This window comes from Pan troglodytes, chromosome 7, assembly GCF_028858775.2.
Source record: "Pan troglodytes isolate AG18354 chromosome 7, NHGRI_mPanTro3-v2.0_pri, whole genome shotgun sequence".
Classification (NCBI taxonomy): Eukaryota; Metazoa; Chordata; class Mammalia; order Primates; family Hominidae; genus Pan; species Pan troglodytes.
The window spans coordinates 88,244,334-88,271,192 of record NC_072405.2 but is presented as its reverse complement, the minus strand read 5'-3'; the positions used below and the strand labels follow the sequence as shown (position 1 = coordinate 88,271,192).

Below are 26,859 nucleotides of genomic sequence, written 5' to 3'. Positions count from 1 at the left end.
TATACTATATATAAATAGAAAATAATACCGTTGAGGTTTATAACTGCCTGATGTTGCAGTGATTTTATTTTGGAGTATCTCTGGCAGTATGTGGGAATAACAGAGCCTGTGAGGTGAGTGTGAAGCATCGTCCTATTGTTCCACAGTGTAATTATCTTCAGCATCCCTCTTAGAGGCAGCTAAATAGGGTGAAAGAAATCTTTTGGGTTAACCTAGATATGACATTGAAAATTGCTTTTTTGTTTTTAAACTCAAATGTTACTTCCTCAAGCTTTGCATATAGACTCATCTCCTGATATAGATTTTATCACATCATAGCCTGAACTTCAATTAGTATAATTTTCTGCAAACAACCTAAAGCAATATACAAGTAAGTAAGTAATCGTCCTAAAGCCTTTGCATTCCAGTTTTGTGTCATCCAGTTTATGTCACAAACAGGGTCAAAATATAAAAGACAACTTACTCTAGGATAAATTTTCCATTTTTTCTATTTTTTTCCCGGATATTTTGAAATGAAAGCTCCTCTGAGAAGTGATTATTTTCTCCTGAATACACAGTTCTCAAAGGAAGACATATTAATGTCCAGCAGTTATATGAAAAAAGGCACAAGATCACTAATCATCAGGGAAATGCAAATCAAAACCACGATGAGATATTATCTCACACGTGTTGAAATGTCTGTTCTCAAAAAGACAGGAGATTGGTTAGCCAGAATGTGGAGAAAAGGAATCCTTGTGCACTGCTGGTGGAATGTAAATTCCTAGAGCCGTTATGGAAAGCAGTATGGAGGCTCCTCAAAAAATTAAAAACAGAACTACTAGGCCAGGCGTGGTGGCTCACACCTGTAATTGCAGCACTTTGGGAGTCTGAGGTGGACGGACCACTTGAAGACAGGGGTTCGAGACATGGTGAAACCCCGTCTCTACTAAACGTACAAAAATTAGCTGGGCGTGGTGGTGCGTGCCTGTAATCCCAGCTACTCAGGAGGCTGAGGCAGGAAAATTGCTTGAACCCAGGAGGCAGAGATTGCAGTGAGCCTAGATGGCACCACTATACTCCGGCCTGGGTGACAGAGCAAGGCTCTGTCTCAAAATAAAAATAAATAAATAAATAAATAAAAATAAAACTACTAGATGATCCAGCAGTCCCACTACTGGGTATATATCCCATCAAAGTGGAATCAATATGTCAAAAAGATATCTGCACTCCTATGTTCACTGCATCATTATTCACAAGACCCAAGATATGGAATCAATATGAGTATCCATCAACAGATGAATTGATAAAGAAAATGTGCTACATACACACAATGGAATACTGTTCAGCCTTAAGAAGGAAATTCTGTCATTTGTGACAACATGGATGAGCCTGAAGGACATTATGTCAAGTGAAATAAGCTAGGAACAGAAAGACAAATACTGCATGATCTCACTAAAAAAGTAGAACTCATAGAAGCAGAGAGTAGAAGGGTGGTTTCCAGGGGCTAGGGTGGAGGTGGGAGAATGGAGAGATATTGGTAAAGGATACAAAGTCTTAGTTAGATAGAATGAATAATTTCTTTGTATTTCGTAATAAGGATATATATGATAGGCATAAAATATTACCTATGATGTGACAAATGCTTCATAAAGAAATTAATGTCTTGAATTTCAAATTGTTTAACTATCAGGGCAATTTCTAGTCTTCCACATACTACATGCAAGGTCTATTTTTGGCTTCAAATATTCTTTTTCTACTGTTAGAATAAGTGATGCATAAACTATAAGCTTTTTGGATGCCATCTGGAACTCCCTTTGAATTCTTGATACTCATTCTTAAGACATGAGAAGGACTACATGTTGCTATGACTGGCTGAGCCAGATTGGAATAACCTGTGCATTTTATCTGTCACAGAAAATACCATATGACTTGGTCATAAACATACCCAATAAAAAAATTAAGGCAAAAATAGAATCAAGTGTTTGATCTGCATAGATAAATACGACTTGGAATTTGGCACGATAAATTGCTGATAAACCAAACTCACAACTTGGGAATACATTATAAATGAAGGCACACGTTGGCTCCCCTTTATGTCCTATTTTCTCTTGTTTATTCAGCCTAAATATTACTTATAAAAAAAGGGGGATTCATGGTTTTAAACATTGCTCATATCTTCAAAAATTTTACAAAATATTAATAGGAAGGGCCAAACAGAGGATATATAGATTAGAATGTGGTGACAATTCCTAAATGTCTCTAGTAGTTGTGGCCTTGAGGTTCATTAAGACTTGGTTTGTGTCTTCCTAAAAACAGAAGTGAAGCAAACTTAATGGTTTCCTTCACAAGGGCCTTGGAGTTTCTTTTCTTTCTTTCTTCCTTCCTTTCTTTCTTTCTTTCTTTCTTTCTTTCTTTCTTTCTTTCTTTCTTTTTCTTTCTCTCTCTCTCTCTCTTTCTTTCTTTCTTTTTCTTTCTTTTTGTGTTTTTCAAGGACAAGGTTATTTTCCAGGCTTGTTTCACAGACCTTAGCCCTTACTTCTCTATGGCTTTGTTTGCTGCTAATCATTTCTTTGCAACTATACTTAAGTTTCCTGAGGGCAAGGGAAGGCATCTCCTTTAACATTTTTTGTATTTTCCCTCATACATAGGAGTGTGTGTCGCAGTTAGCAGGTGTTCCATAAATGCATATCCATTGGTTGCTAAGCAGGGAGGGGCTGTCCCTCAGCTGCAAATGGTAGCTGCTGAATCTTCCAGTGGCCCAGTTAGCTTCCCCATGAAGAACAAGTGTAGGGTAGGGGTTAAGAGCCGAGATGTTGGAGCCAGATTGAGGTCCACTCTTCTCTCCACTAAATTCCTTTGTATTATGCTACTGACTGGTATTTCGGTGCATTTTGAAGTGCAAGAATACTTCTTCTCTTCCTTGGCCCTTACCACATAGCTTTAGCTACAGTGATAATTTGAAAATGGAACTACTGGTGGTACCACTCTAATTTCTTGGCGTAGAGGCAGAATTTAAGAAAGTCTTCTCATTTCTATCCTTCAAAAGGCAAACTTCACAATAGCAGATAATCAACCTTCTCTATGTAAGGAGAAAGAGAAGGCAGGTGAATGTCTCCTTTGTATTCATTTATATGTTCTCTCCCTTATTTTAGCTCCAATACTAGTGAGTGAATGTTAGCTACCCCAGGGTAAGGGCAAGAATATGATAGAAACTGAAGATTCGAGCTCTAGGTCAGGAACTATTCAACCTTAGATGATTTATTCAACCTTCTGAACATGAGTTTATTTATCCACAAAATGGGGATAGGGTGTTGTTGTAAGGATTGAGTTAGGTAATGTATTGAGAAATTGAAGTGCTGTGCAAGACATTGCTAATAAGCATTAATTTCTCCAAATTGATCTTTATTTTATTGATTGATTGATTTATTTTTTTGAGTCAGAGTTTTTTGCTTTTGTTGCCCAGGCTGGAGTGCAGTGGCATGATCTCGGCTCACTGCAAACTCCGCCTCCTGGGTTCAAGCGATTCTCCCTGCCTCAGCCTCCCAAGTAGCTGGGATTACAGGCGGCAACCACCACATCCAGCTAATTTTTGTATTTTTAGTAGAGACAGGGTTTCACCATGTTGTCCAGTCTGGTCTCGAACTCCTGAACTCAGGTGATCCACCCACCTCGACCTCCCAAAGTGTTGGGATTACAGGCGTGAGCCACTGCTCCTGGCCTGATCTTTATTCTTTGGGTGACCTTTTGAAGTTTTAAGGGGCTTTGCTATAGCCAAGTGTTGTGGAGCCTTATTTCTTATAATTCTCCCTGCTTCCCTTACTTACTTTGTCATAATAATCTAATCACCAAACACAATTAGAGCTCTTACTATGTCTAAGAAGACTGTGCATACAGTGGTTAACAAAGTCAACTTGGGTCAGACTGATTTGTTTCAAATCCTGGTGCTACCATTTTTGTTGGCTGTGTGTGACTTTACCTCCTTTCCTTTCTCACCTGTAAAAATGAGGATGATAATCCTCCTGTAAGATACTTGGCACAATCACAGTACTTGACTCAGTAAGTACCCAATACATGTTGGCCAATACTGCAGCAATCTGAAGAAAGGGAAAGTAAGTGAAACAAGTTTCTAGCCTAAAAGAAGTCATCAATATAGTTGGGTATAAGAGAAAAGTCTATAGTGCAAAAAATAAAAAACAGTTCAAAATGTGGAAAAAAGTCTATAGTGCAAAAAATAAAAAAAATAGTTCAAAATGAGGAATCTAGAGTGCAGTGGAAAGAGCATTAGATTTGAAACTCGACTCTTCCTTGGCCAGCATTTGTGATCAGGAGCAAGTCACTCAACTTTCCATGGCTTCTTTCCTGTCAAGTAGGAATAATGAGACATGTCTCAAAGTGCTGTAAAAATCAAATAGGAAAAAGTGCGTGGGACATGTGACTTGTAGCTGGCTCAAGCAGAGCAGGTGAATGATAAATAACAAGGGATATGATAACAAATATTGCTATAAGATGGTATGTGGCTATCGTCAAATTCATTGTTAGATAGTAAACTAGTGAAAGTTCACAAGAAGGAAAGATCAAGAAAAGCTGGATTCAAGATTGACTTGGAAAGCCTGCTATTATTTGTTTTGTGGAGAGTATGATCTTTCTGAGCAGCAAATTTGAGAAATCCTTCCTGACTTCTTAGCTGGCTATCCTCACCGTATGTATTCATAGTTCACTTCTAAAATTTATCCAAAGGGATGAAATATATAGTTTTCTGGATAGAATAATTTCATGACTCTTTGCTATTTGTAGGAGTGACATCTTCTTTTTGCAATGAGTTTAAGTGGGCAGGTTTTTATTCTTTTCAGCTATGCAAGCTGGACACAAAGCCCAGTATTCTTTTCAAGTGACTTTTTTCCTTCCTTCTTTCTTTTTTTTTTTTTTTTTGAGACAGAGTCTCGCTCTGTCGCCCAGGCTGGAGTGCAGTGGCACAATCTCGGCTCACTGCAAACTCCCCCTCCCGGATTCACGCCATTCTCCTGCCTCAGCCTCCCGAGGAGCTGGGACTACAGGCGCCCGCCACCACACCTGGCTAATTTTTTGTACTTTTAGTAGAGACGGGGTTTCACCGTGTTAGCCAGGATGGTCTCGATCTCCTGACCTCGTGATCTGCCCGCCTCGGCCACCCAAAGTGCTGGGATTACAGGTGTGAGCCACTGTGCCCGGCCTCCTTATTTCTTATCTTGGGTAAGTTGTAATATAGCTTGCCACAATCCATAACCAATACACACTGTAACTGTGTACACTGTCTTAAAAAAATTCATTCTCAGAAAAATTTCAACAAATGGAATCTGATTCTTTCAAAGCTGCTTAGTTCAATATTTCTTCAATGTTGTTCCTGAAATTAGAAAAACTTTTCATCCTAAATGCTGAATTTCATTTACCTTATTTATTCTACCACAAAACCTTTTTTTAAAAAATCATCAACCAAGTCAGAAGACACAAAACCTTTTTAAAAAAAATCATCAACCAAGTCAGTTCAGAAGACATGCAATTCTTTTATTTCCACCTTTATGCTTTGGCTCTGCATTCCAGAACCTCATTAGAATTTTTTTTTTTTAAATAAGCTGAACTCTCCTGCTTAGTGCAATATATTATGACCTTGTGAGAGTTTAAATTGTAATGGTGCTTTCATATAAAGCTCCTTGTTTGTCACTATTCCATGTTTATGAGAAAGTAGAAACGCATTTTATTAGCTGTATTTTATGGCTTATAAATGTGAAAAAATATTGAGCATTTTTATATGCAGATTATCATCAACAGTATCTAATATGAAAAAGAACTGTACTATACTTGTAAATATAAGCACATATTTCTCTTAATATGTCTGCAGCTATGTCATAAATATAATTCCTAATTTATGTACCACACATTTACATGATTTGATATTTAGGCGGCAAAACAAAATGCTTAAAATGTTTTGGTATTGGTAGTTATCCTCCCTTAAACCTTTGTACTCAGTTGCTAGATGAATACTAATTTGATTTCACAAGATATCTTTGTTGCTCTAGTAATTACATTTTACTGATACCTTATAGATTTCAAAAATAGCAATAACAGATTATTGATTGGTACCTGAAACACTATTGATTGTAAAGGCGTTGCTTTCCTGAGTGGCTGAGAGAATAGTGCTAAACTCTAAGTATCCATATCCTTTTCGTCACCATACTCATCTAAGGTATATTCTGTTTGTATTATTTGACTCTAGTGTCTTTGTTGTGCTTATCCACTAATGGGTGGAGAAGAGGAAGGCTAAATTGATCCAGATAAGAAAGCAACTGGAGGATCCCTGAAAGAAAAGATCTAGCTGAAGGAAGGGTGTTTAAAGTGGAAGCAGGAGAGCAGGAGGGTGCCAGGCAGGGAGAAGACTGGGAGGTGGCAATGAGATATTGTGCACAGTCAGGTGATACGGAGTGGGAGTGAAACTGATGGATTGATAAGATGTTAAGAAAGAACGAGAGGTTCTGTGTGTGTGTATGCCTGCGTGCGTGTACGTGTGTGTGTGATATAATTCTTTTTCCTGCATTCAAAAGACCTCAGTGAGATTTTTGTATTTTAATATTTCTAAAGTCATCTTTTGTTTCTACTGAATGATGAAACTTCCTGGGTAAGCAAGAAGGCTCAGTTTTATTGAAGGTATATATGTACTTGAAGTAGGGTAAGATATAAAATATGATAGGGAAACATGAAATGAGAAATATATGCAAGAGAAATATACTTTTATTTTAATCATCCATCTTGCTTATTGTGCTGTGACCTAGATAAAAGGCTTAACTATTAAATTCTGGCATTATGTAGAATGGATTTTTTCCTTGGAGATATACTATATTGGCTGCTGTCTCATAAATATGATACCAACTCTCCCTCTACCACAAAGAATTATTAAGCAGTAATCATTTCCTCAATTCCAAGTAATTTCTAGTAGATTTGTAATACATGTAGAAATTAACAAAGTATAAGAATTGAGATGTTCACTTTAAATTTTTATTATTTTTATTTAGTATTTTCATCATTTATCTAGGGAATCAGGGAAGGGGATTAATATTTTTGATGACCAAATGCTCAACAATCAATTGCTTACTTAACAACCATGTGATTTAGGTATTGTTTTCCCATTTCATAACTGAGAAAATTATAATATAGAAATGATGAATAAATTTAGGAATTCTCAGATAGTGATTAGTGGAGCATGGTTCAAAACCATGTCCACTGGATACCCACGCCCACCTCTAATCCACTAGAGCTCTCTCTTACCTGTAACAGGAACAGTTACTGACCTAAGGGCTTTTGGGGGGAACTTGTGGTACTGCTTTTTAATTTTCATAGGATTTTACATTCGTTTGAGTTCCAAGACAAGCTGATTATTTTTAATTGCACAGAGCTTTACACTTCTGTTTTAACTTTTGAAGGCAGCTTTAAACTAAGCCTTAACACATTTGGACATGGGCTGCTTTGTCTAAGCAGAGTTTGTACCATCTCAGGAAGGTGGACTCAGAGGGTAGAGTGTCAAGGTGGTGCCAAGAAAGGGGTAGACATGGACCAGAAGCAAAGTAAGTACTGAGTTTTATCTCTGGCTTATCAGCCCTCTCATATTTTCAGTGTCTACTTGCTGGGTACACCCCTGCTTCCAGAGATTCTCTAAGCTTGATGGTTGCCATCTTGGGCCACCACTTACCATCCTTCCCTTAAAGCAGATTGAGTTGGGGAAAAGTTGGATGTGGATTGACTGTAATAAAACGTTGAATGAGTTAATTGCTTCTTCTGAGCCAACCTTCATTTAAGAAGAAGAAGAAGGCTCTTCTTTAGGAGGAAGAAGGGCTGGCCAGGTGGGTTCTAATCACAAGAACTGCAAAACGTCTGATGCTGTTGTCAGAGGGACTCAGTTAACATTTTATTTCACTTTTCATTACATAGAAAGTATTTTTCAAAAAGCAAATGACTCAGTTTTTGATTGCGCTCCTTGTTCCCTCTTTACTCATTCTAAATGCGTGCACATGGGTATTTATATTATATCTAATGACAATTTAAAAACTCAACTTCTTGCATTTATATACTACTTGACAGACACTAATCACTTTCACGTTTTTTTCCTTGAGACCCTCTGATACGGACAAGGCAGTTCACATGGCTATTTTACAGATGCTGAATTAGAGGAACAAAGAGGAAAGTTTACCTGACCAAGGTGCGTCAGCAACAGTAAAGACTGAAACTCAGAATCCCTTCTGGGCTCTTCCTTCCATGCAGCACCAGCAGCACTGGTGGAGAAGGGCAGAGCTGATGGGGACTTAGCCTCTGACCTCTTGACGCCTTGTTGCAGAGCTCCACAGAGGACGTAACTCACATGCTGTCCTGGCCTGCTGCTTGGGGACCCTACAGGTCACTGCTGTTTTAGGTCTACTCCAAGTGTGGTTCTGAATCAGCCTTATCAGCACCACCTGGGAGCTTGTTAGAAATGCAAATCCATGGGACCTGCTTCAGACCTATAGAGTGAGAACCCCTGGGGGTGGAGGCTAGCTCCTCAAATGCTGCCGATTCTCAGTAAAATTTGGGAAGCATTTTAATTAAAGAATTCTCTGGCCAGATTGGTTGATGGACTCATTAAATATTTAAATTTTTCAGCCTTTTGGTGGATCTTAGTACTTCCTAGTTGATGTTACTAGTGTATCACTATGTACTATCTTGTAATATTGTAGGGCAGTTTAATAAAATTGTTAAGATGGTGAAATTGTGAGATGGTGACTTCCATTTATAGTTATAAATTACCATTATTACTATTGAACTTTTTGACATGTACAGGATCTTTTTTTCTGCAAAAGACTAAATCCACCAAGGGTGAGGAACATTTTTATTTTTGTTCTCATAATACCTAGCACAGGCTTCAGAACAAAGTTGGTGCTCCAATCTATTTTACTTTAGTTAGTGACACTGACTATCAATGACTTCAAACTGAAGACAAATATGCCTCGTGTATGACTATTCTCACTGTGCATGTTTTATTACAGGACAGTGGAGGGAGTGCTAAACCTTATTTTGCGTGAATGTGTATATATGTATGAAATAGGCACATACATGATATATAACATTTATATATTACATATAAATATTTTATGATAGGTAAATAATATACACAACTTTATTATATGTAATACATACATTATATGTTATAATATATATATAATATATATTAGACCTGTGTTCCAAGTCTGCCTCTGAGGCTTGCCACTGAATAAATTATTTGAGCTTAAATTTACCAATCTTTAAATAAGACAACTTGTATACTATGCCCATCTCAGAGGGATTATATGAAGATTCAAAAGGATGAAGCAGGTGAATGTTTTCTAAAAATGACAAGGTCCCATATAGATAGATCATGCGATTTAATTTTTCTTTTGAACATTTTTTAGTCTTCTATGCTTGCCTGCTCCTTTTTAAAAACTATATAAGAAAAAAAATCATCAGAAATATAATAAAAAGATAATTTTTAAAGTGACAAGAGTGCAGGATCATGTAATATGTCATCAAAAGACTAGAACAACTTTGGTAATTTTTCATGTGTTTGAATATTTATTATGAGAAGGGTGCTAATTGGAATTTCTCAGATAAAGCTGTAAGACTTAAATAATAACAATAGATATTTTTGTTGGAAATAAAAAGTAACTCTGCATTAATAAAAATAATTATGTTCTGAAGCAGAGTTCCCAGGGAGGCTGCAATAAGTCTATCCTAAAAGTGCCTGAGATGATTAATGTTCTTCCCCTGAGAGTCTGGAAATGATAACAGTACCATCTTGATGGGATTTTCTGGTCTCAGTTTTGTAACAGTCAATATATTATAAGCTGGGGTTGTTTCGTGTGAGTTAGGTTGCTCCTCACTAGGAAGCCCAAACTGGGAAACTATTATTATAATAGGTTTACTGTGAGCAGCTTTGTTAATGGAAGTTAAACTTTATGGCTGCATTTCATAAGGAAAAAAAACTTCCAAAGACAGAGTAGAATGCTAATAAAAATTTAATTTACACTTTAACATGCTCTCTTGTAAAAGTATTTGTGGGACTAGGTTTAGATAAATTTCACTCAATTCTCTTTATCCTGATATAAAGACATACAACTAAAAGATGGACAGATTTATTATCCTGATGATCTATTGTTATATTGGGTACTTGTACTAATGGATAATGTACGAACTCCAACATCCAAAATACAATTATTCCAGAAGAATAACTGCTAAATGGGCACTCTTGCAGGCATTGCTTTACAATCTTTGTAAAAAAAAAATCATTCAGTCCTAGGCAATATTTTTGCCCTATAAAAATAAATTATTTTAAATGTGCTCTATGAGAACTGTAATTATCTATTTCTTGCCATAAAATAAATTTTGAAACCCATAACTTTCCAGAGTATTAAATATTTTACTCTGGAGGTCAACAACAAGTGAGAAAAAACTTAAAATATTTTTGTTATGGTTTTATAGTATAATATGTGGCTCCTACTCTAAGTACAATTCCTAAAGAAGCTGTATTTCCACATGACCAGCAAAATGATGGCTGAAATGCATTAACCTTTACACTCATATAAAAGTGTTTTGTGAGAACAAATGTACACAAATGTTATCTTTAATCATGACTAATAAAAATGGATATTATAAACACAAGCTTTACTACTGCAAATGTCTCCTTGACAAATGACAGGGCCTGATTCCTTTATTAAAAGATAATTAAAAATGTTTCACAAGGGATTCAAAACCTTCCTACAGTTCTCTCCTGCCTGCCTGCCTGCTTTGATGGTAATATGAAGAGAATCTTGAAATAACATCTAATAGTTATATTAAATGTGAATGTGTAAATTTATTTTATTCAACAAAATGTTAAAACTAAATATCTCTGGCCTATGGAAGTAGTTAAGGAGGCATTTTGAAATGTGCTAACCATGATGGGACTGAGGAGATTAAGTCAACGTTATTTCTGGAACTGGTCATCAGAGTGTGTTCCCACCAGAAATCGATGCTGTGCTGAGCCTGCAGAACGCCATGTGTCTCATACGTTACAACCCACACGGCCTCATAGCTCTCTTTCTCCCAAAGCCTAAATCATGGCAATTATTTGAATAAGCCCCAGGTAAGCTATTAAAACTAGGCATCAATTTGGAAGTATTTTCTCTTCAAGGTGAGTCTGTGATCAGAAAGGAGAAGACCATCTCAGGTCTGTTTAAATAAAATGGTGATATCACAGGTGTGACCTCTGCAATGGGAGCTCACCTCTAACATGGAACAGATATGAGACTAGCAGCAATCGGTGAAAGATGGATTCCGAAGCCAGATGGCCTGGGCCCAAATTCTGGATCTGACTAACTGTGTGACCTTGAGTAAGATACTTCAACTTTCTGTGCCTCAGTTTCCATATCTGTAATAGAACCTACTTCTTAGGATTATTAAGTGATTAACACAGTTAATATGTGGAAAGTTCTTAGAACAATGCCTTGCATGTTATATGTGCTATACAAGGGTTAAATCAATCAATAAAAGTTACTTCCCATAGAGAATCTGGAATTTATGAATACACCAGAAAAACAGTTGAAAGAAAGCACCATTGCGGGAAAATGGTTGAGTAAAGAAATAGTTAGGAAGACTTATTGGCTCGAGGCCCTCAAGTTTAGATTTTTGTCATCTCCAAATGAGGTTATACAGATAGCCCCGCCCGACTGCCAGAATTAAACATTTAACACATGAATTACTTTTGTAATGCTGTCTTAGTGTGTCTTCCTTTCCTTCAATGTACAAGAAATTGCAAAAATGGAAAGTTTCCCAGCTTCTGAGAGACCCTGAAATGAACTGTTAACAACAGCTGAATGGCTAACTTTGAGACTTAGTCCAACTTTGTGTTGAGTAACAGTATATTCTGCAAACCCTGAAGCTAGTTTTATTTGGGATCATGTTTTTAGTGCCCTATTTGGGAAATGTTATATTTTTTAATTTGAGATATTTCATGTATTGTATCATTTTTGCAGCATAATATTTCCAGAAAGGTGGTAATGGCTGCATGATCAGCCAGTCACTGCATGGGAGACCTGACTATGTCTTTGATGCTATTCCTTGAAGATCCTCTTTCTGATCTGTAGGTTGACTTCCTTAGAAAGTTAGAATTGAATAATGAAGATCCTTTATTGGTTTAGATAAAGCAGAAGAAAACACTCTTTTCAAATATACAGTCATACTCAATAAATTCTTAAGAATTTTCTCACATGGTATTCAGGAAGAAATACTCTTAGAATAATTTGGTAAATAATAAATATAAGATATATTGAGACAGCAATCTTTTGTTTTAATTTCTTCAGTATTGCTATTCATAAATAATAGTAAGCTTGCATTATTGATTTATCATCCTTGTCAACTGTGCCACAAGCCGCATTCACATTCATTTCTTCTTAGGCAGACTGTCTCTCTCTCTCGCACACATGCACACATGCTCACACAGAGAGCCAAATTCTTATTTTCTACCTTTCTCTCGAAGGTCTTCTGCTGAGTCCTGCAATATGAATATAATTTTAAAAATCCAATTAAGAGAGAGTGATGGGGCAGAACACATAATTCCCAGAGTAATAAAATCCCTAGGCATATGAGTTCGGAAGTAAAATATTTTGTAAAGATTACCATGGATTTAAAAATGTTAAGACATAATACCAGAGCTTACTAGGAGGGATACCTGTATATTACAAGTTAATATCCCTAAAATTGATGTGTGTAGTGGTCAGAATCAGCATCATCTGGGAGCTTGTTCGGAAGACAGAATGTCTGCCTCAAGCCAGATGTATTGAATCAGAATTTGCATTTTAATGAAAATCAAAGGTAATTCATATGCACATCAAAGTTTGAGGAACACAGTAATATGACACTATTAAATATTTTATAGATGGATTAGAATTACATAAAATGTAATCAAAAAATAATTCTATCAATGCATATTTAAAAAATCCACTTTTGATGATACCCAAAATTAGTTTATACTCATATATTTCTTCTTACTTCATTAAAATTAACATCGATTTTCTAATAAACAGAAAACCACTACAAGAGATGCTCAATAATTGTAGAAATCTGATAAAATTAGATTGAAATCACATTGGATTAGATTTAAAAAGGTATCTTTAAATGGAAAAGAAAGGCAGACTTAGAAGATGGGAAAAATAATAGCAGTCAGTTTTTGGTACACCTCCTCAGTATCACATACCTGCCTGTTTTACTCGCTAAGCTGCATATTCTCTGCAGGTGGAGACTCTGATATTCAGATGTGCTCTGAACAGGGGGCACATTTCAATCGATGAAGAAGTAAACAATGATTTTCTTTAATTTATTCCTTTATTTTTAAGCATTAAAATATTCGGCTGCTAAATAATTTTGCTATTACTACTGACATTTTTCTACTATTTATCCACTACAAAATCTCAGAAGTAACATAAATGGTATTATAATAACAATGTAATAAAACTGAGAAGTAAAACCATCAGGGAATAATTAACCAGGGTGTGTATCTACTTTCAGATTATGACCACTCATTTCATCCTGTCTCCTTGAAAATTGTACAAGCTCTGTTCATCCACTAGGGTAAAGCATGGCATCAGCTTATTGAATAAACACTCGAATGTTCCTGGTAAAAGAAAAGATTTTATTAAACAGTTAATATTTGGAACTAGGTTTACATCAATCATCTGCTTTTTTAGAGAACATGATTGCCCTCTAGTGTGGTGAAAAGTTAATGCAGACACCGAGGTTTTCCAATGGACAGAACCAGTCTAGGTTCTGAAAACATCTGGGTCACTGGCTAGTTCAGTATTTTCTTTTTTAATGAAAAAATTCTAGCATTTTTTCATATAAGGTCACAGATCTTGTGACAACAGGATAATACGTGTTTTTATTCCCACGACCAAAAAAGAAACTGGTGTGAGCTGGGGTTCGCTATCAGCAGCTCCCAGTGGCCACGCCCAGGCCTAGGTTTGTGCTCTGAGCTTCCTCCTGCTCAGAGGCCAGCTTTTTTCAGCCTCCTGTGAGCAATGAGCTACCAAGGTAGCCTGAGCATGTGATCAGTCACACTCAGTTGAAGTAAAAAATAATGGTGATTGATAAATCCGGAATTTTCCTAAAGATGGCCTGAATTTATCAATGACAAAGTCTTCCATTCAATATGTATCGATTCATCCTCCACTTCATTGTTAGTTGTACAGATTTAACTTTAAAATTCTGTTTGATAGCTACTGCTAGGTATTCACAGAACTAAGTAACTATTTGATCTTAAATTATAGGGACGAAAACTATTTTATTATATGAATCAGCCTTATGGCACTCTGAAAGGACATTTCCTGAATCTGAGTAAATTGTAGCCTCTTGTAGCATTTTTTAATCACTGAGAATGAGCTATTTGATGGAAGTCATATTGTGCCAAATGATTAAATGCTTATTCCACCATCTATCCATTAGTAATTTGAAAAATAAAAACCCAAAGTAATTAAAACTGCTTTCAATGCAACAAATAAAAGTTTGCTAAAAATATTAATGAGGTAATAGCTGTAACAATAAAAACACTCATTTCTCTTTTAGAATAGAATAATTTACTACAAATCTGTAAGTCACATTATTGTAAAAAAAAAAAACCATTGTGAATTTTGACTAAAGTTGTAGATTTTAATAGCACAAATGTCCAATCTTAATTATCATTTTAAAATATACTTTCTCTCAGAGAATTTTAACGTGCATAGACAAACACCACCAGGTCTATTAATTTATCCTATCATTCTAGCTACCTGCGACGTGTTACACTGGGTCAGAGAGTGTTTATTGCAGGCTCAGCTTACTCACCTGGTATAAACTAAATACATGAGATTAATTGTCACCTGGTATAAACTAAATACATGAGATTAATTGATAAACTACTGCCATTTCTTTCAGTTTTATCCTGAAATCCTGACCAAATCCTCAGCTTTTCATTTCTAATTACTTATATATCCATTCAGAAGATGCCCACTTCATTAGAAAAGATAATGGGGAATATTATATGCACCTCTTACAATCATGCTGAATACATAATTGTTTAATGAATCAGGAAAAAAGCACTCGCCCTGATAATTAATTATCTTTGAAATTGGAATTAATTTCAAAATCTATTATTTTAGTACTGAAGAAGTAGTGTTTTTTTCATGATTTGCAAATGCAGTTAAATTATGGCCAGAAAGGATGCTTGCGTTTGTCATATTTGGGGTGGGATTTTTGTTTGGATGGCGGCTACCATTTCACGATCCATGTATCTGTGTAGGATTGAGGCTGTATCAAGAATCAGCAGTTGGAAGAACAGTTTCAGGGGAAAAAACTTAAAATTTTGTGCATAAACTATATTTATATATTTATAGATATAACCTTATGTTGAAGATCATCTCAATTATATATGTGTATTCTCACCCATTGCAGCCACAAACAATTCTTTGCAGAGAATTTTCCAGCAATCGTTGGCACACAAACCCTGCTCTTAGCAAGCACTTGCACATGTATCTTAGCCACATGAACATACATAATCCTGGCAGGAAGCAAAGATATATTTGCTTTATAACTTAAAATGAACAACTGGAGACAAATTTATCTTTTTGTGGGGGAAAGGGATGAGAGCAATTAGGAGGAAGCAAAGTGAACGCAACAAGGGTTAATCCTTAACCAAGAGCAATCCACGTCCCTTTTGAACAAATGAGAACAAACAAGGCTGCTGAATCATTAAATAATAACAACGATTTGAAATGATAATAATACTGATGATGACGATGAGTTTGCAGCCGCTAGCCTGCAGCGGAAACCTTTCTGAGGGGTGCAGAAAGCGAGGCGAGATCGCCCCCACCACCCATTCTCAGAACCTTTCTGGACGTGCGAGTGAACTGCGAATTGTGGAAAGCGGGGGTAGCTCAGGACACTGCGCAGAAACCGGTCTCCCCGGCTGCACCGCGGGGGCGAGCGCCCAGCTCCGGGGAGGGGAGCGCAGGGCGCGGCGCGGGGCTCTGCAGGGCTGGCTGCGCTCCACGCACCCAATCGCCACGTGCGCCCCCACCCGGCCAGCGGTAGGCGGCTCTGGGCCTCAGCTGGGAGGGGTGGGGCCGAGCCGCGCCCCGCTGGAGGAGCGAGGGTCTCCCTTAGAGAAGCCCCTCGCGGGGTCTCCATTCTGGAAAATCATAGAGAACAGAGGGTGGGCGGGGGGCTTGGGCTGGGGGAAAAAAAGCCCCGAGCTCCGCGGACCGTGGGTGGGCGAGAAGAGACAGCCCTCCCTGAATCCCTGGGAAGGGGGTCACCTCTGCGGTCTCGCGCCTGGGCTGGGTGGGGCCGCGCCTTTGTGTGGCCGGGCGGGGCTCGAGCCAGCTTTTCTGCAGAGCCACCCGCTTGGCTGGGAGGGGCTCGGTGCTGGGGCTGAGAGCCACGCCGGGGGTCTGCGTACATCAAGGGGTGCTCGGGCCGTTGTGGACTACGGGGCTGAAAAAAGAGGTTCCAGGACTGCATACAGCTCAACTGCCCCTCCCATATTCCTCTTCCCCGCCAGTCTCGGAGCCTGAGGTCTCCCCGGCTCCGCGGGGAGGGTGGGGCAGGGCGGAGCCGCGCAGATGGAGTCCTTTCGGCAGCTTTCCCTGTCTCCGCATCCTGCAACCAAGTCCCGGGGGACACGTGCTTCCAGCTGCCACAGCACCCCAGGCCCCACCCTGCCTTTTCACCCCGGGGCCACTGAGCGCCAGAACCGTGGGCACTCAAGGCACAAGACCAATTGCGGATGAAGGCCCTGAATCCAGAATCTTTTCCGGTCATCCTGTGTCTCTACTGTCTTGTCTCTCTGAGCTTATGAAATTGCCGATATTTGGCACTGTCTGACCCACAAAACGGAAATTTCGCGTGGCTCAACTTAAGACTTTGACCTCTTTTGCTTTATATACGATTTCATGTCATCTCTATTATTATACATACACATGTCTAGGTTCTAGAAGCTTTTCCCGCAAACGATCAAAGGTCTTCAAAGAACCCTTTATCTGTGTCTATGTCTAAACACTCTATGTAATTTGCTTCCGAAAAGAAAAATGTTAACCCACTTTTCCCATCTCTCTTAAAAGCAGAACAATGAGGCCAGCGTGGGGAGGGCGGGGTCAGTGGTCAGGTCTCTCTTGGAAGCCGCGGCGGGGAGTCGGGAGCCGGGAGCGCGGGGCGTGGCGCCGCTGTCCCCGCAGGGTTGGGCTCCTGGGTGTCACGCTGCGCTCCCCACCCGACCCCCTTTCGAATGAAGATGCAGCACCGGGCGGGGGGCGGGGCTGCGCGGTTCCGCACTGGGTGGGGCTGTCCGCATTGTGCGCCCAGCGCTGCAGGTGCCTCCCCCCGGGACCGCTGGTCCGCACACAAAGAAACCCCACCCCAGCGCCTTCGAAGCCGCTGTCCCTCCACCCCTCCCTGCCGCGCGCTTCCCCGCCCCTGCAGCTGCCCACCCGCGCCCTCCACGCCCTCCGCGACTTCCTCTCTCCTTCCCCTCCCTTGCCCTAAAACAAAGGAGCGGAGGTCCTACCCCCACCCTGTCCCCCGCCGTCTTACCTCCCTGCACCGCACCCCAGGACTAGCGGTTTCTCCGATGAGACAATACCGTAAAATGTGCCCAGTTCTCTCCATCCCCTCCCCCCGTCTCCACCCATCTTTCAAACAGCGGGATGGGACCGCTTTGACTTTGCAATTTTCTTTTTCCTTTCTCCCACCTTCCCTTTTCCCCTTTCCTATTTTCTTCTTAAACTAAAGAAGAAATAAAAAAAAAAAAAGGTCGTTATAAAGCACTTTCCAAAATGTCCCTTAAGCCCATTTAAGGCAAACAGTTAAGGTAGCTTCCTCCCCTCACGATTGAGTCCTAATTTTAAATATGGAAACAGAATAAATTCTCTACCCATAGGAGGGCAACTTACCTGCTTCTACCTTTTAAAAGAAATTCTTCGCTTTAGATTTCCATAGACCTCTTCTCTGCCCTTCCACCTCCCCCAGAACTGCCCTGTCCTTTCTGGTCCTGTGTTACCATTAAAGTCTTTTTCTTTATAAAATATCTCTGAATGCTTCTAGAGCTCAAGAGAGGAGGTGAGAGGTGGGCTCCAGGTAGAGCCGACGGAGAACGAGGCGCAGTGCCTTACCCATTGCTGTTTTAGCCATTGTAGGGATGTGCAGACGCTGAGCAGTGGCGAAGGCAAAGGGTCCGGCTACAGCAGCGGAGAGAGCGAGAGAGAAGACTGAATAAGGCACTGAGTCTGCAGAGTGGGACCGTGCTAGAGAAAGAGCAAGAGGCAGGAGCCCATGAATAATTATCACTCAGAAGCTCAAGCAGATTGGCTCCCAAGGTCCCCTGACATGACTCCCGCAGAGTCAGAATCTCCAAGCATTAAATATTGATCGGCCAATGGTGCTGGAGTACAAAGTACCAGAATGCAGTTTGAAATGGAAATCAGTCCTTCCCTGGCGGCTCCCCCCATTTTGGGGGCCTGATAGTACAGTCCAAGTAGAGTGGAGCTTTAAGCCCTGAAGCTTCCTAGGAGCTAAGAACTGGGCTGTGCCTACCTGGGAGCCAGGAGGCTTGACTTTGCTCATACATGTGCCATTGCACAATTCAATGGAAAAGGATTCAGAAGCTTGAGAAGTCCTCACTTTATGCAGGCTGTTGGAAAATTCTGTTTAAATACTGTGTTTTCACTTTTTCATATTTTCTTTCACCTTTGGCTCTGTCCTTGGTTCTAGTCTTTCAGGGCTACCCTATGTCTGGCTATGGTGGCAGCTCAGAGCAGACTTGCATTATTGTCCTTTATCTTTTAGCACAGCTGGACTTAGGCGTCTCTAAACTCTTGAAGGTCTCTCAGGAGAGGGAAGCATGGTGTTTTCTTCCCTTGGCACAGAGGAAGGGGCTACCTGGTTGCTTGGGAATAGGGATGGTAATTATGGTCCACCTGGGGACATGGGGGAAGAGGAAGAAAGTTTAACCTCTGGCGCCTGTGTCCTGTCCATTTGTTAACACGGCAGAAAACAGGTTGGCTGGCTGGTTTGGGCATTAAGGAAACCATAGGTGAATGCTATGTTGCCCTGAAGGTGTAGGATTAAGTGGGTCAAAATTTTAGTAACCTTTCCAGGGCTCTAAGGAGAATGCTTTACATGGAAAACTTAGAAGAGATGAAAGGTGTGGTCTGGGTCATTATTTTTCTGAGATCCAGAGAGACTACATTTATGTAGGCCCAGGAAGGCTGTGTTCAAGTTTCGGATTGAGCAATGTCGTATGTGAGGATCTTTGAGACTAGTTGCAAAAAATGACTTTCATTACAAACAAGGCATTTATTAGTTCCTCCTTCTCACTTAATGGATGCCAGTCATTCATTTGTTCTCTTTCACTTGACTTAAATATGTATTGAGCATTTACCATGTGCACAGCTCTGAAAATGGTGGGAAAAAGTTTAGGAGTTGCTGCATGAAGTTTTTAATTACTGCTAATTTAACTCTTCTGTGACTTTATTGAGCCAGTCTAATTCCATGCAGAAACTGGTTTTAATATTAGAAAAATAGGCAAAGAATTGCTAATTCCGACATGTTTGAAAGCCGAAAGAAGAGCACATTGTTGCAATCATGAACAGGTATGAAACCCTGGCAAGTTTTTAATTTCAGAAAAATGAATGTATTTTTTTCTTCTTATTAAAATAGGTTTTTAGCAGCTTTCTGTCCAATCGCATTTCAATTTTTTTTTCTATCCTCAGGAACAATACAGTTTCAAATACATAAAACCAATTGAAAATAGCAGGGCACTCTCCTTGGTGCTGAAATAAATTTCTTCACCTCCTATTAACTTGTAAGATATTTTAACCTCATGGACATTTTGCTGACTGATAGGATGCTACTGGAACTGGAACAGTTTTGACCTGCTGAATCATGGGGAAAATAAAAGATGAAGTGGAGATCAATAAAATTATTTCTTGAACAGGAAGATTAGAAATTATAGTTCCTGTCTTTGAACAGGTCTGTGACTATGACACAGCAAGAGAGCAATATGGAAGTTGGCAGGGTCTGGAAATAAATAACCATTTTCTCTCTATATATAGGCATTTCCCACTTTAAATGTAACAGTTAATCACCTCTCACTGGAGTAGTTATCACTCATGAGGTGAAGGATCTTCAGCATGTCTGTGTGACTAATATTTTCAAAGTATTTCTCTTCTCCCCACCACACCCTTTCCCCTCAGGCTGTGTATCATCTCTACACATTCTTCAGCTTCCTTGGAGAACAAGGGCCCTAAGTCATGGCATTAGTGTCTTTAACAACTGCAGTTGGCTGCTGAATGAAATCGATTGCACTTTTGATGACTATGAGGAAAACAAAACACTCATTCTACTGCCCTAAGGGTCACATATGTGACTCTTTTCTACTTCTGATTTTCTAGGTGTTAGCCACCTAACTTCAGTTATGAATGATTTTTAAATAATGTCAAACAGGGAAGAGAGTAGGTCAATATGATTTACCATAGAATAAAAAGATAGTAGGCAAAATTGTCAATCAGCTAAGAAAAAACAAATAAATTCAAAGGGCTGTGCCATTATCAAATTGTTTTTTGTTTTCTTTTATCATTACAATATGCTATCATGCATATTCACATGGGAAAGTAAGGGTGAAATATGAAAAGAAAAATTATTTCATATTCAATATGTTATTCACTTATTCATTTGTTCAGCTAATTTATTCAACAAATATTTATTTGATGATGTTTCAGGCTTTTGTGATGCCAGCCAAGCTTCTCTTAATGTCTGAAAAATAGAAAGTGAAGGAAAATATAACACCCATCTCTTTAAGAAAATATTAATTTGGGGGAGTGAATATGATCTTGTGTATTGTGGATCACATTTTGTTGCAAAAATTTGAAAAAATAACCCAAACTGGCACTAATAATAAAAGTGCATTTGCTGTTTTGTCTAACCATATAGATAGAGTTGGCCCTAGAGGTCTGGAGGTGAGATCAGCTTTTCCTGAAGCAAATGGTTTTGATGGGAATGGGTGGACACTCAAAGAATAGGTACTACATTTGCACAGTATAAACTAAGGACAACCAGTATCTGCCGTGTGGGGATTTGGGTAGACTGAAGGGTTATCATGTATGAACTGTCTAAGCCATCATGGATATATAGTAATTTTAAGTACTATGACTATATTTAGTGGTTCCAATACATTTAAACCTTTGAAAGGTAGAGAATGAATAGTGTATATCTTTATACCCTTCCTGGTGGTTGGTTTCATGATTCACGTGGTAGACAGTTAAAAACAACTTGTGAAATAATAAATAATACACTGTTGAAAATGATTCAAAATGGATGAATCCAGTGAAACCATATTGACACTTCTAACCTCCTTTGCTTAGCTTGTGTTGGGAGCAGGTATTAGGCTGTTTACCAGTGTTTATTTATTTATATCCTGCCCTATTCCCAAAGAACCTAAACGAGTAGAGCTCACAATACTAGATGGCCCTTGTTAATTTTTGTTATCTTTAACAGCAGTAAGCTGGAGCTGTGGAAATCACAGACTTGCTAACAGAAATTTTAATTATTGTGGGTTATAGCCTATTGTGTATTACCTCTGTGAGGAGGCCTGAGGTGTTGATTTCTTTCCAAACCAGAGAGAAGCAGTTGCTTTGGAGGATTAGCTGATGCCATCTAACACAGTCATATGATTTTCTGCTATTCATAATCAAGTGCCTGGGAAAGAATCCTAAAGTAATTATTAAAAGTTAGTGAGATAAGAGAAACATTGTTAAGGTCAAATTAATTGTTTTGATCTGACCTCAGGTGATTACAAAAGCAGTGTGAGAGATAAAATCCATTGAATTTTTTTAGATGTTTAGAAATTTAGGATATAAAGTAGTTATAGCTGAAGATATTTAGTGATGCATCTAAAATAATCACACATGAAAAAATAGTTGACTTTTTAACATTTTGATTATTTTGCCATGTTTAAATTCTTATAGATTAATGAAAAATAAAAAGGATCATATGTCCTTTAATAGAACTGTCTAATATGGTTTATTCAAAAGGAAAGTCATTCCAAGGAGGGAGAGTTAGTGTTCTTTATTAGCAGTGAGCTCTGTATTGCTCATGAATTTGCCAGTGTGTTAGAGTTATTTCTGAAGTGTGGAACAAACACACTTCATTGTTTTCTTCTTAAATTAGTTATTTAAAAATAAACAATGATTAGTTAATTATTATTTTCTTTTCTCTACCTAGGGTTTTCTTTATGTCCAAATGGGACTTGTATGTATTAATAATTAGTATAATTCACCCTGAAGCAAAATGACTTATTGAAATTAGTAAATCCTATTGATAGTTTTATAATTGAACTTTTCTGGAAATAAACTTGTTCTAATCATAAGAAAGGCTTGATATAAATTTAATGAGCTGAATCTTTACATTAAATTGATAATGTTGAAAACTACTCGCTATCTTGGCAGCAATTACTGTAACTAACTTTTTCCTTCTCTCCATGAGTTGATTTACAGCTTGAGTCCAGGGAGAACATTAGTTGGACACCATTGAAGCTGGGAAGTTGGTTCCCCTTGAGATTTCACTCAGCATCTTAGTTTACAAACCAAACAGTGGAGACAACACTGAAGTGCCTGGAAGAGAAATCTGGGAGAAGTGTGACTCACTCTGTTTATCCCACAAGCCTCAATTTATTTTATTTTTTAAACAGAACCCCTACTGTGAGCATTGCATTATACATACAATAACAGTTGCCTAAGAACCTTATTTTTCTAAATCAAGCTAAAAAGAGGAGGAGGAGGATTTAGGGAAGAGAAAAGCAAAAGCATTTTAGTATACTGCCTTCCTGGGAGATTTTCTCATTAGTCATTTATTAACTAATTTTCTGACCCTCTGAACTTCCCCCACTCACGTCCTGCTGTGTTATTAAATGGAATTGAATTAACGGATGTAGGTAGTATTTTTAAAAATCAATTTCATCAAATATTTACTTTGACAGTAACATTAGACTTGAACTCGGCCGGGTGCGGTGGCTCACGCCTGTAATCCCAGCACTTTGGGAGGCCGAGGCGGGTGGATCACGAGGTCAGGAGATCGAGACCATCCTGGCTAACATGGTGAAACCCCGTCTCTACTAAAAAATAGAAAAAATTAGCCGGGCATGGTGGCAGGCTCCTGTAGTCCCAGCTACTCCAGAAGCTGAGGCAGGAGAATGGCGTGAACCCGGGAGGCGGAGCTTGCAGTGAGCCGAGATCATGCCACTGCACTCCAGCCTGGGCGACAGAGCAAGACTCCGTTTCCAAAAGAAAAAAAAAAGAAAGAAAGAAAGAAAAAAAAAACATTAGACTTGAACTCAACTAGAGACAACAAAACCCCATTCCACTCTTTTTTTTCCTCTCGTCACATATTTAATGGATTTTTCTGTTTTTGGTTTGATCACTTCCTGAACTACACCTATCTTTTTAGTTCAGTTCAGCAAAAACAGAGCAATGTGCAGTTAGGCGGCAAATGCTGCCTTTTGAGGCAGAAAAGAAATTGCCCAGAGATTTGCAGATGTGTTATTTGGGTTTATTTAGAATGCACAGGAAACGTCCTCTTTTGGAAAGAGGATTTCAATAGCTTGAATATTTACATCAAAATATAAAAATATTATACTTATATTTTTGTCATAAACTATTTCAAATGGACACAAGAAAGCAAATAGTGAACTTGTATTAGTCAAGTTAAGAAATTACCAAAACTTTATTGCTTCTGTTTCTTTTTCCTTTTTCATCTTTGCTGAAATCTTTAAAAGGAAGTCACGACAATCATTTAAATTCACTCTTTGTAGTTAAGTATGTATCTCTATAAAACATGAACCTTTCTTACATAAATACAATTCTGTTAAAATACTTAACAATTATAATCACATTTTCATGATTGTCTCAAGAATACTGTTGCTTTGTTTAAAACAGGACCCAAATATGGTCCGCATATTCTATTCACTTTTATGTTTCTCGAATCTCTTTTAATCTGGTACAATCCTCCCTTCATTTTTAAAATTCCCACCATTGGCTTTTTGTAGAAACTGGGTCAATTGTCCTATGAACTTTCTTACATTTTGGATGTGACTCTTTGCTTCCAATGTGGTCACTTAACTTGTTCCTGTCCTCTGTAAATGAAAGTCAATTTTGAAGCTTGATTAAATTCAGGACCATCTCACCAAAGAATAACTCAGTTTAATTAAAAGCACGACTGATATCTATTCACATGTGCTGGAGATCAGTCATGAAACCAAGACAAAGGGGGATTTATAAAAACAAAACCTACAGCAGCCTGAGGAACAGTGAAATATTGTTTTTTGTCTATGGGCAAGCTGATTAATTAAAACCTATCAGGGAGAGCATTTTCCCCAAAGCAGACTGGCAGTTATCACAGAAGGCAACTTTATTTATGAGGCTTTGGAGAAATCTTGTTACTAAAAGTGACAGAAAGTGATGTTTTATTTCAAGGTGTGGCTGCTGTTGAACTCTGCTGGACTTCTGCTGAGCCCTTCACCTTAGTTAAGCTAGGAGTGCACCATTTCTCTACTACAGTAACGTTGTTCCTCTTTTAGCCAAAGTCTGCTGAGTGAGCTGTGATAGCTTCAGTCTTTTTGATGCAGAATTGTAATGAACTGAATATTTATGTCCCCACTCAAATTCATATGCTGAAATCCTAACCTCCAAGGTGATGCTACTAGGAGGTGGCACCTTTGGGAGATGATAAAGTCGTGAGCGGGGGTGACTTATGAGTGGGATTAGTGACCTTATACAAAAGACCCCAGAGAGCTGCCTTGGCTCCTATCACAAGTGAGGATACAGCTAGAAGGTGCCATGTATGAGCCAGAAGACGAGCCCTCGCCAGCAATCAAATCTACCAGCACCTTGATCTTGGAGTTCTTAGCCTTCGGAACTGTGAGAAATAAATTTCTGTTGTCTAAAAGCTAAAGAGTTTGTGGTATTTTTGTCATAGCAGCCTATATGGATTCAGATATAGCTGAGTGTCAGCCTAGCATAATGGCACTATAGTAATTTTTAAAGTAATTGCATCTCATTGAGAAGAAAATGAGGACCATTATAAATGTCAAAAGAAACGTTTGAAATCCCATCTTGTGTTTAGTTTTAAAATGGCCTATAACCAGCTAGGAGAACAAGTCCCATGGATCAGTTTGGGCAACCTTATTTATGCTTTCTTTAAAAAATCAAATTAATGGCTCCACTTTTCCTGAAGTGTTTATCCAGGTATTGGTTGCTGTATTGACTCAATAGATGGTTGACCTGTAAATAGTCAGGAAAAATTTTATTAGCTAGATTAGTCTAGCCAATACATTTATGCTGGTTGGTTGGACTTCTCAAACTTGAGCTGCTTTATTTGTTTTTTGGTCCTAGTTATAAAATGAGGATCACACATTTCAGTCTAAGGAAAAAACACTACTGATATTTGGTGTCTTGCATATTTTCTGGTAAGTTACCATATCAGGCTCCCCACAAAATATGAGAAATAGTAGAATTTTTTTTTAGTCCTTACAAAGATGATCTTGACAAAGAATAGGTCACATTTCGATGTCATTAGCATGAGAGACCTAACTAATTAAATAGGAAAAATAATCTTTTGGGTCCATATAGAAGGGACATAAAAATAATCAGTTGGTATCAGTTGCCACCTAAATGTATTTGGTCTAATTGCAAAGAACAAACATTCTAGGTAAATTTAAGCAAGTCGTGAAGTTTCTGAATTAATTCATGACAAAACAGTTCAATCATAAGTTGCATTATTAGTCACCTGTTCCTTGTTATCCTTACCTCCCATAGGTGACTTTGAGGCTCTGGATATATAAGTAACAGTAGCAACTGTGAGGAGGGACCTAGAGTTAAGTTGAGGCATGTGGAATAGATGTGTTTGAGTTCGTATTTTTTATATATGCCTGAGCCATATAAAAAATTGTGCAATTGGCAGTGTCGGCAGCGGTGGCAACTGTCTGTTTCAATGATCTACTTCTGTAAGTTTCTTACTTTTGGAGGCCTTTTAGTGAGCTCAGGGTTAGATATCCAGTGGGGATGGATATTCATGTTGTAAGATCCTTAATATGTTTGCATTAAGAAGTATAAGTCCATGGGTCCTGTGCTCTGGAGTTTACAAGCAGCAGTAACGGCTTGAAACACTTGAAATGGCCCTTTTCAATATAGTTCTAAGGCTGACTCTCACTGGTGTCTTTTCCTATATACTGTCTACTGGTTGTGTATTATGTAGGGTTGTATTCATTGGTGTCTCTTTAGGAAATGCAGTTTGTACCTGTTAGGTATGACTCTTGTGTATGACATTAGATTTTGAAAACACCTGACAAGATCAGAACGTAATAAGGTAATGTGGTCAGAAGGAAGGTGAGAATTTATGGGGAGTTTGTGATGTAGATTACATTATCATTAAGGCTAGGGTGGAACTTCTAGATAAGATATATTGAATTCTTCTATAAATATTAACTGTTATGGTTTTAAATATTATTAGTTTATACTTTTAAACAGCGCTTTGCTACATATCCTTAAAGATGAAAAAACCTGCAGAAAAATCTCGAACACTCTTTAATAGTTTCTTGTGTGTATAGTATGACTGTGGAAATTCTAGAACTATTTTATCTAGTGGGATTAAGAAAATGGGTAAACATAGTCTCATTGTTGGGAGCCAATGTTCTCACTGGGGAAGAAGGAACTACATATGGAATTGGGGAAAGTAGGAAAGAATCTTGTGGCATTAGGCTGGAGTTAGAGATAGAATAATACACACATATATTTC

The 26,859-nt window shown here is 38.4% G+C and overlaps 1 protein-coding gene across 2 annotated transcripts in view; it reads right to left on the bottom strand.

Moving 5' to 3' along the window:
- The window catches only part of STMN2 (stathmin 2), a 55,356-nt gene extending 36,920 nt beyond the window's left edge, over window positions 1–18,436 (bottom strand). The window contains exon 1 of one of the 2 annotated variants that reach the window (XM_001167275.7): window positions 18,186–18,436. In XM_001167275.7, the coding sequence (XP_001167275.1) occupies window positions 18,186–18,204 (19 nt within the window). In that variant the 5' untranslated portion in view covers window positions 18,205–18,436. Of the gene's footprint in view, window positions 1–17,966; window positions 18,037–18,185 lie in introns of those variants that run through there. The other variant, XM_009455537.5, reaches the window with a different exon arrangement.
- Between the last annotated feature and the right edge of the window lie 8,423 nt (window positions 18,437–26,859).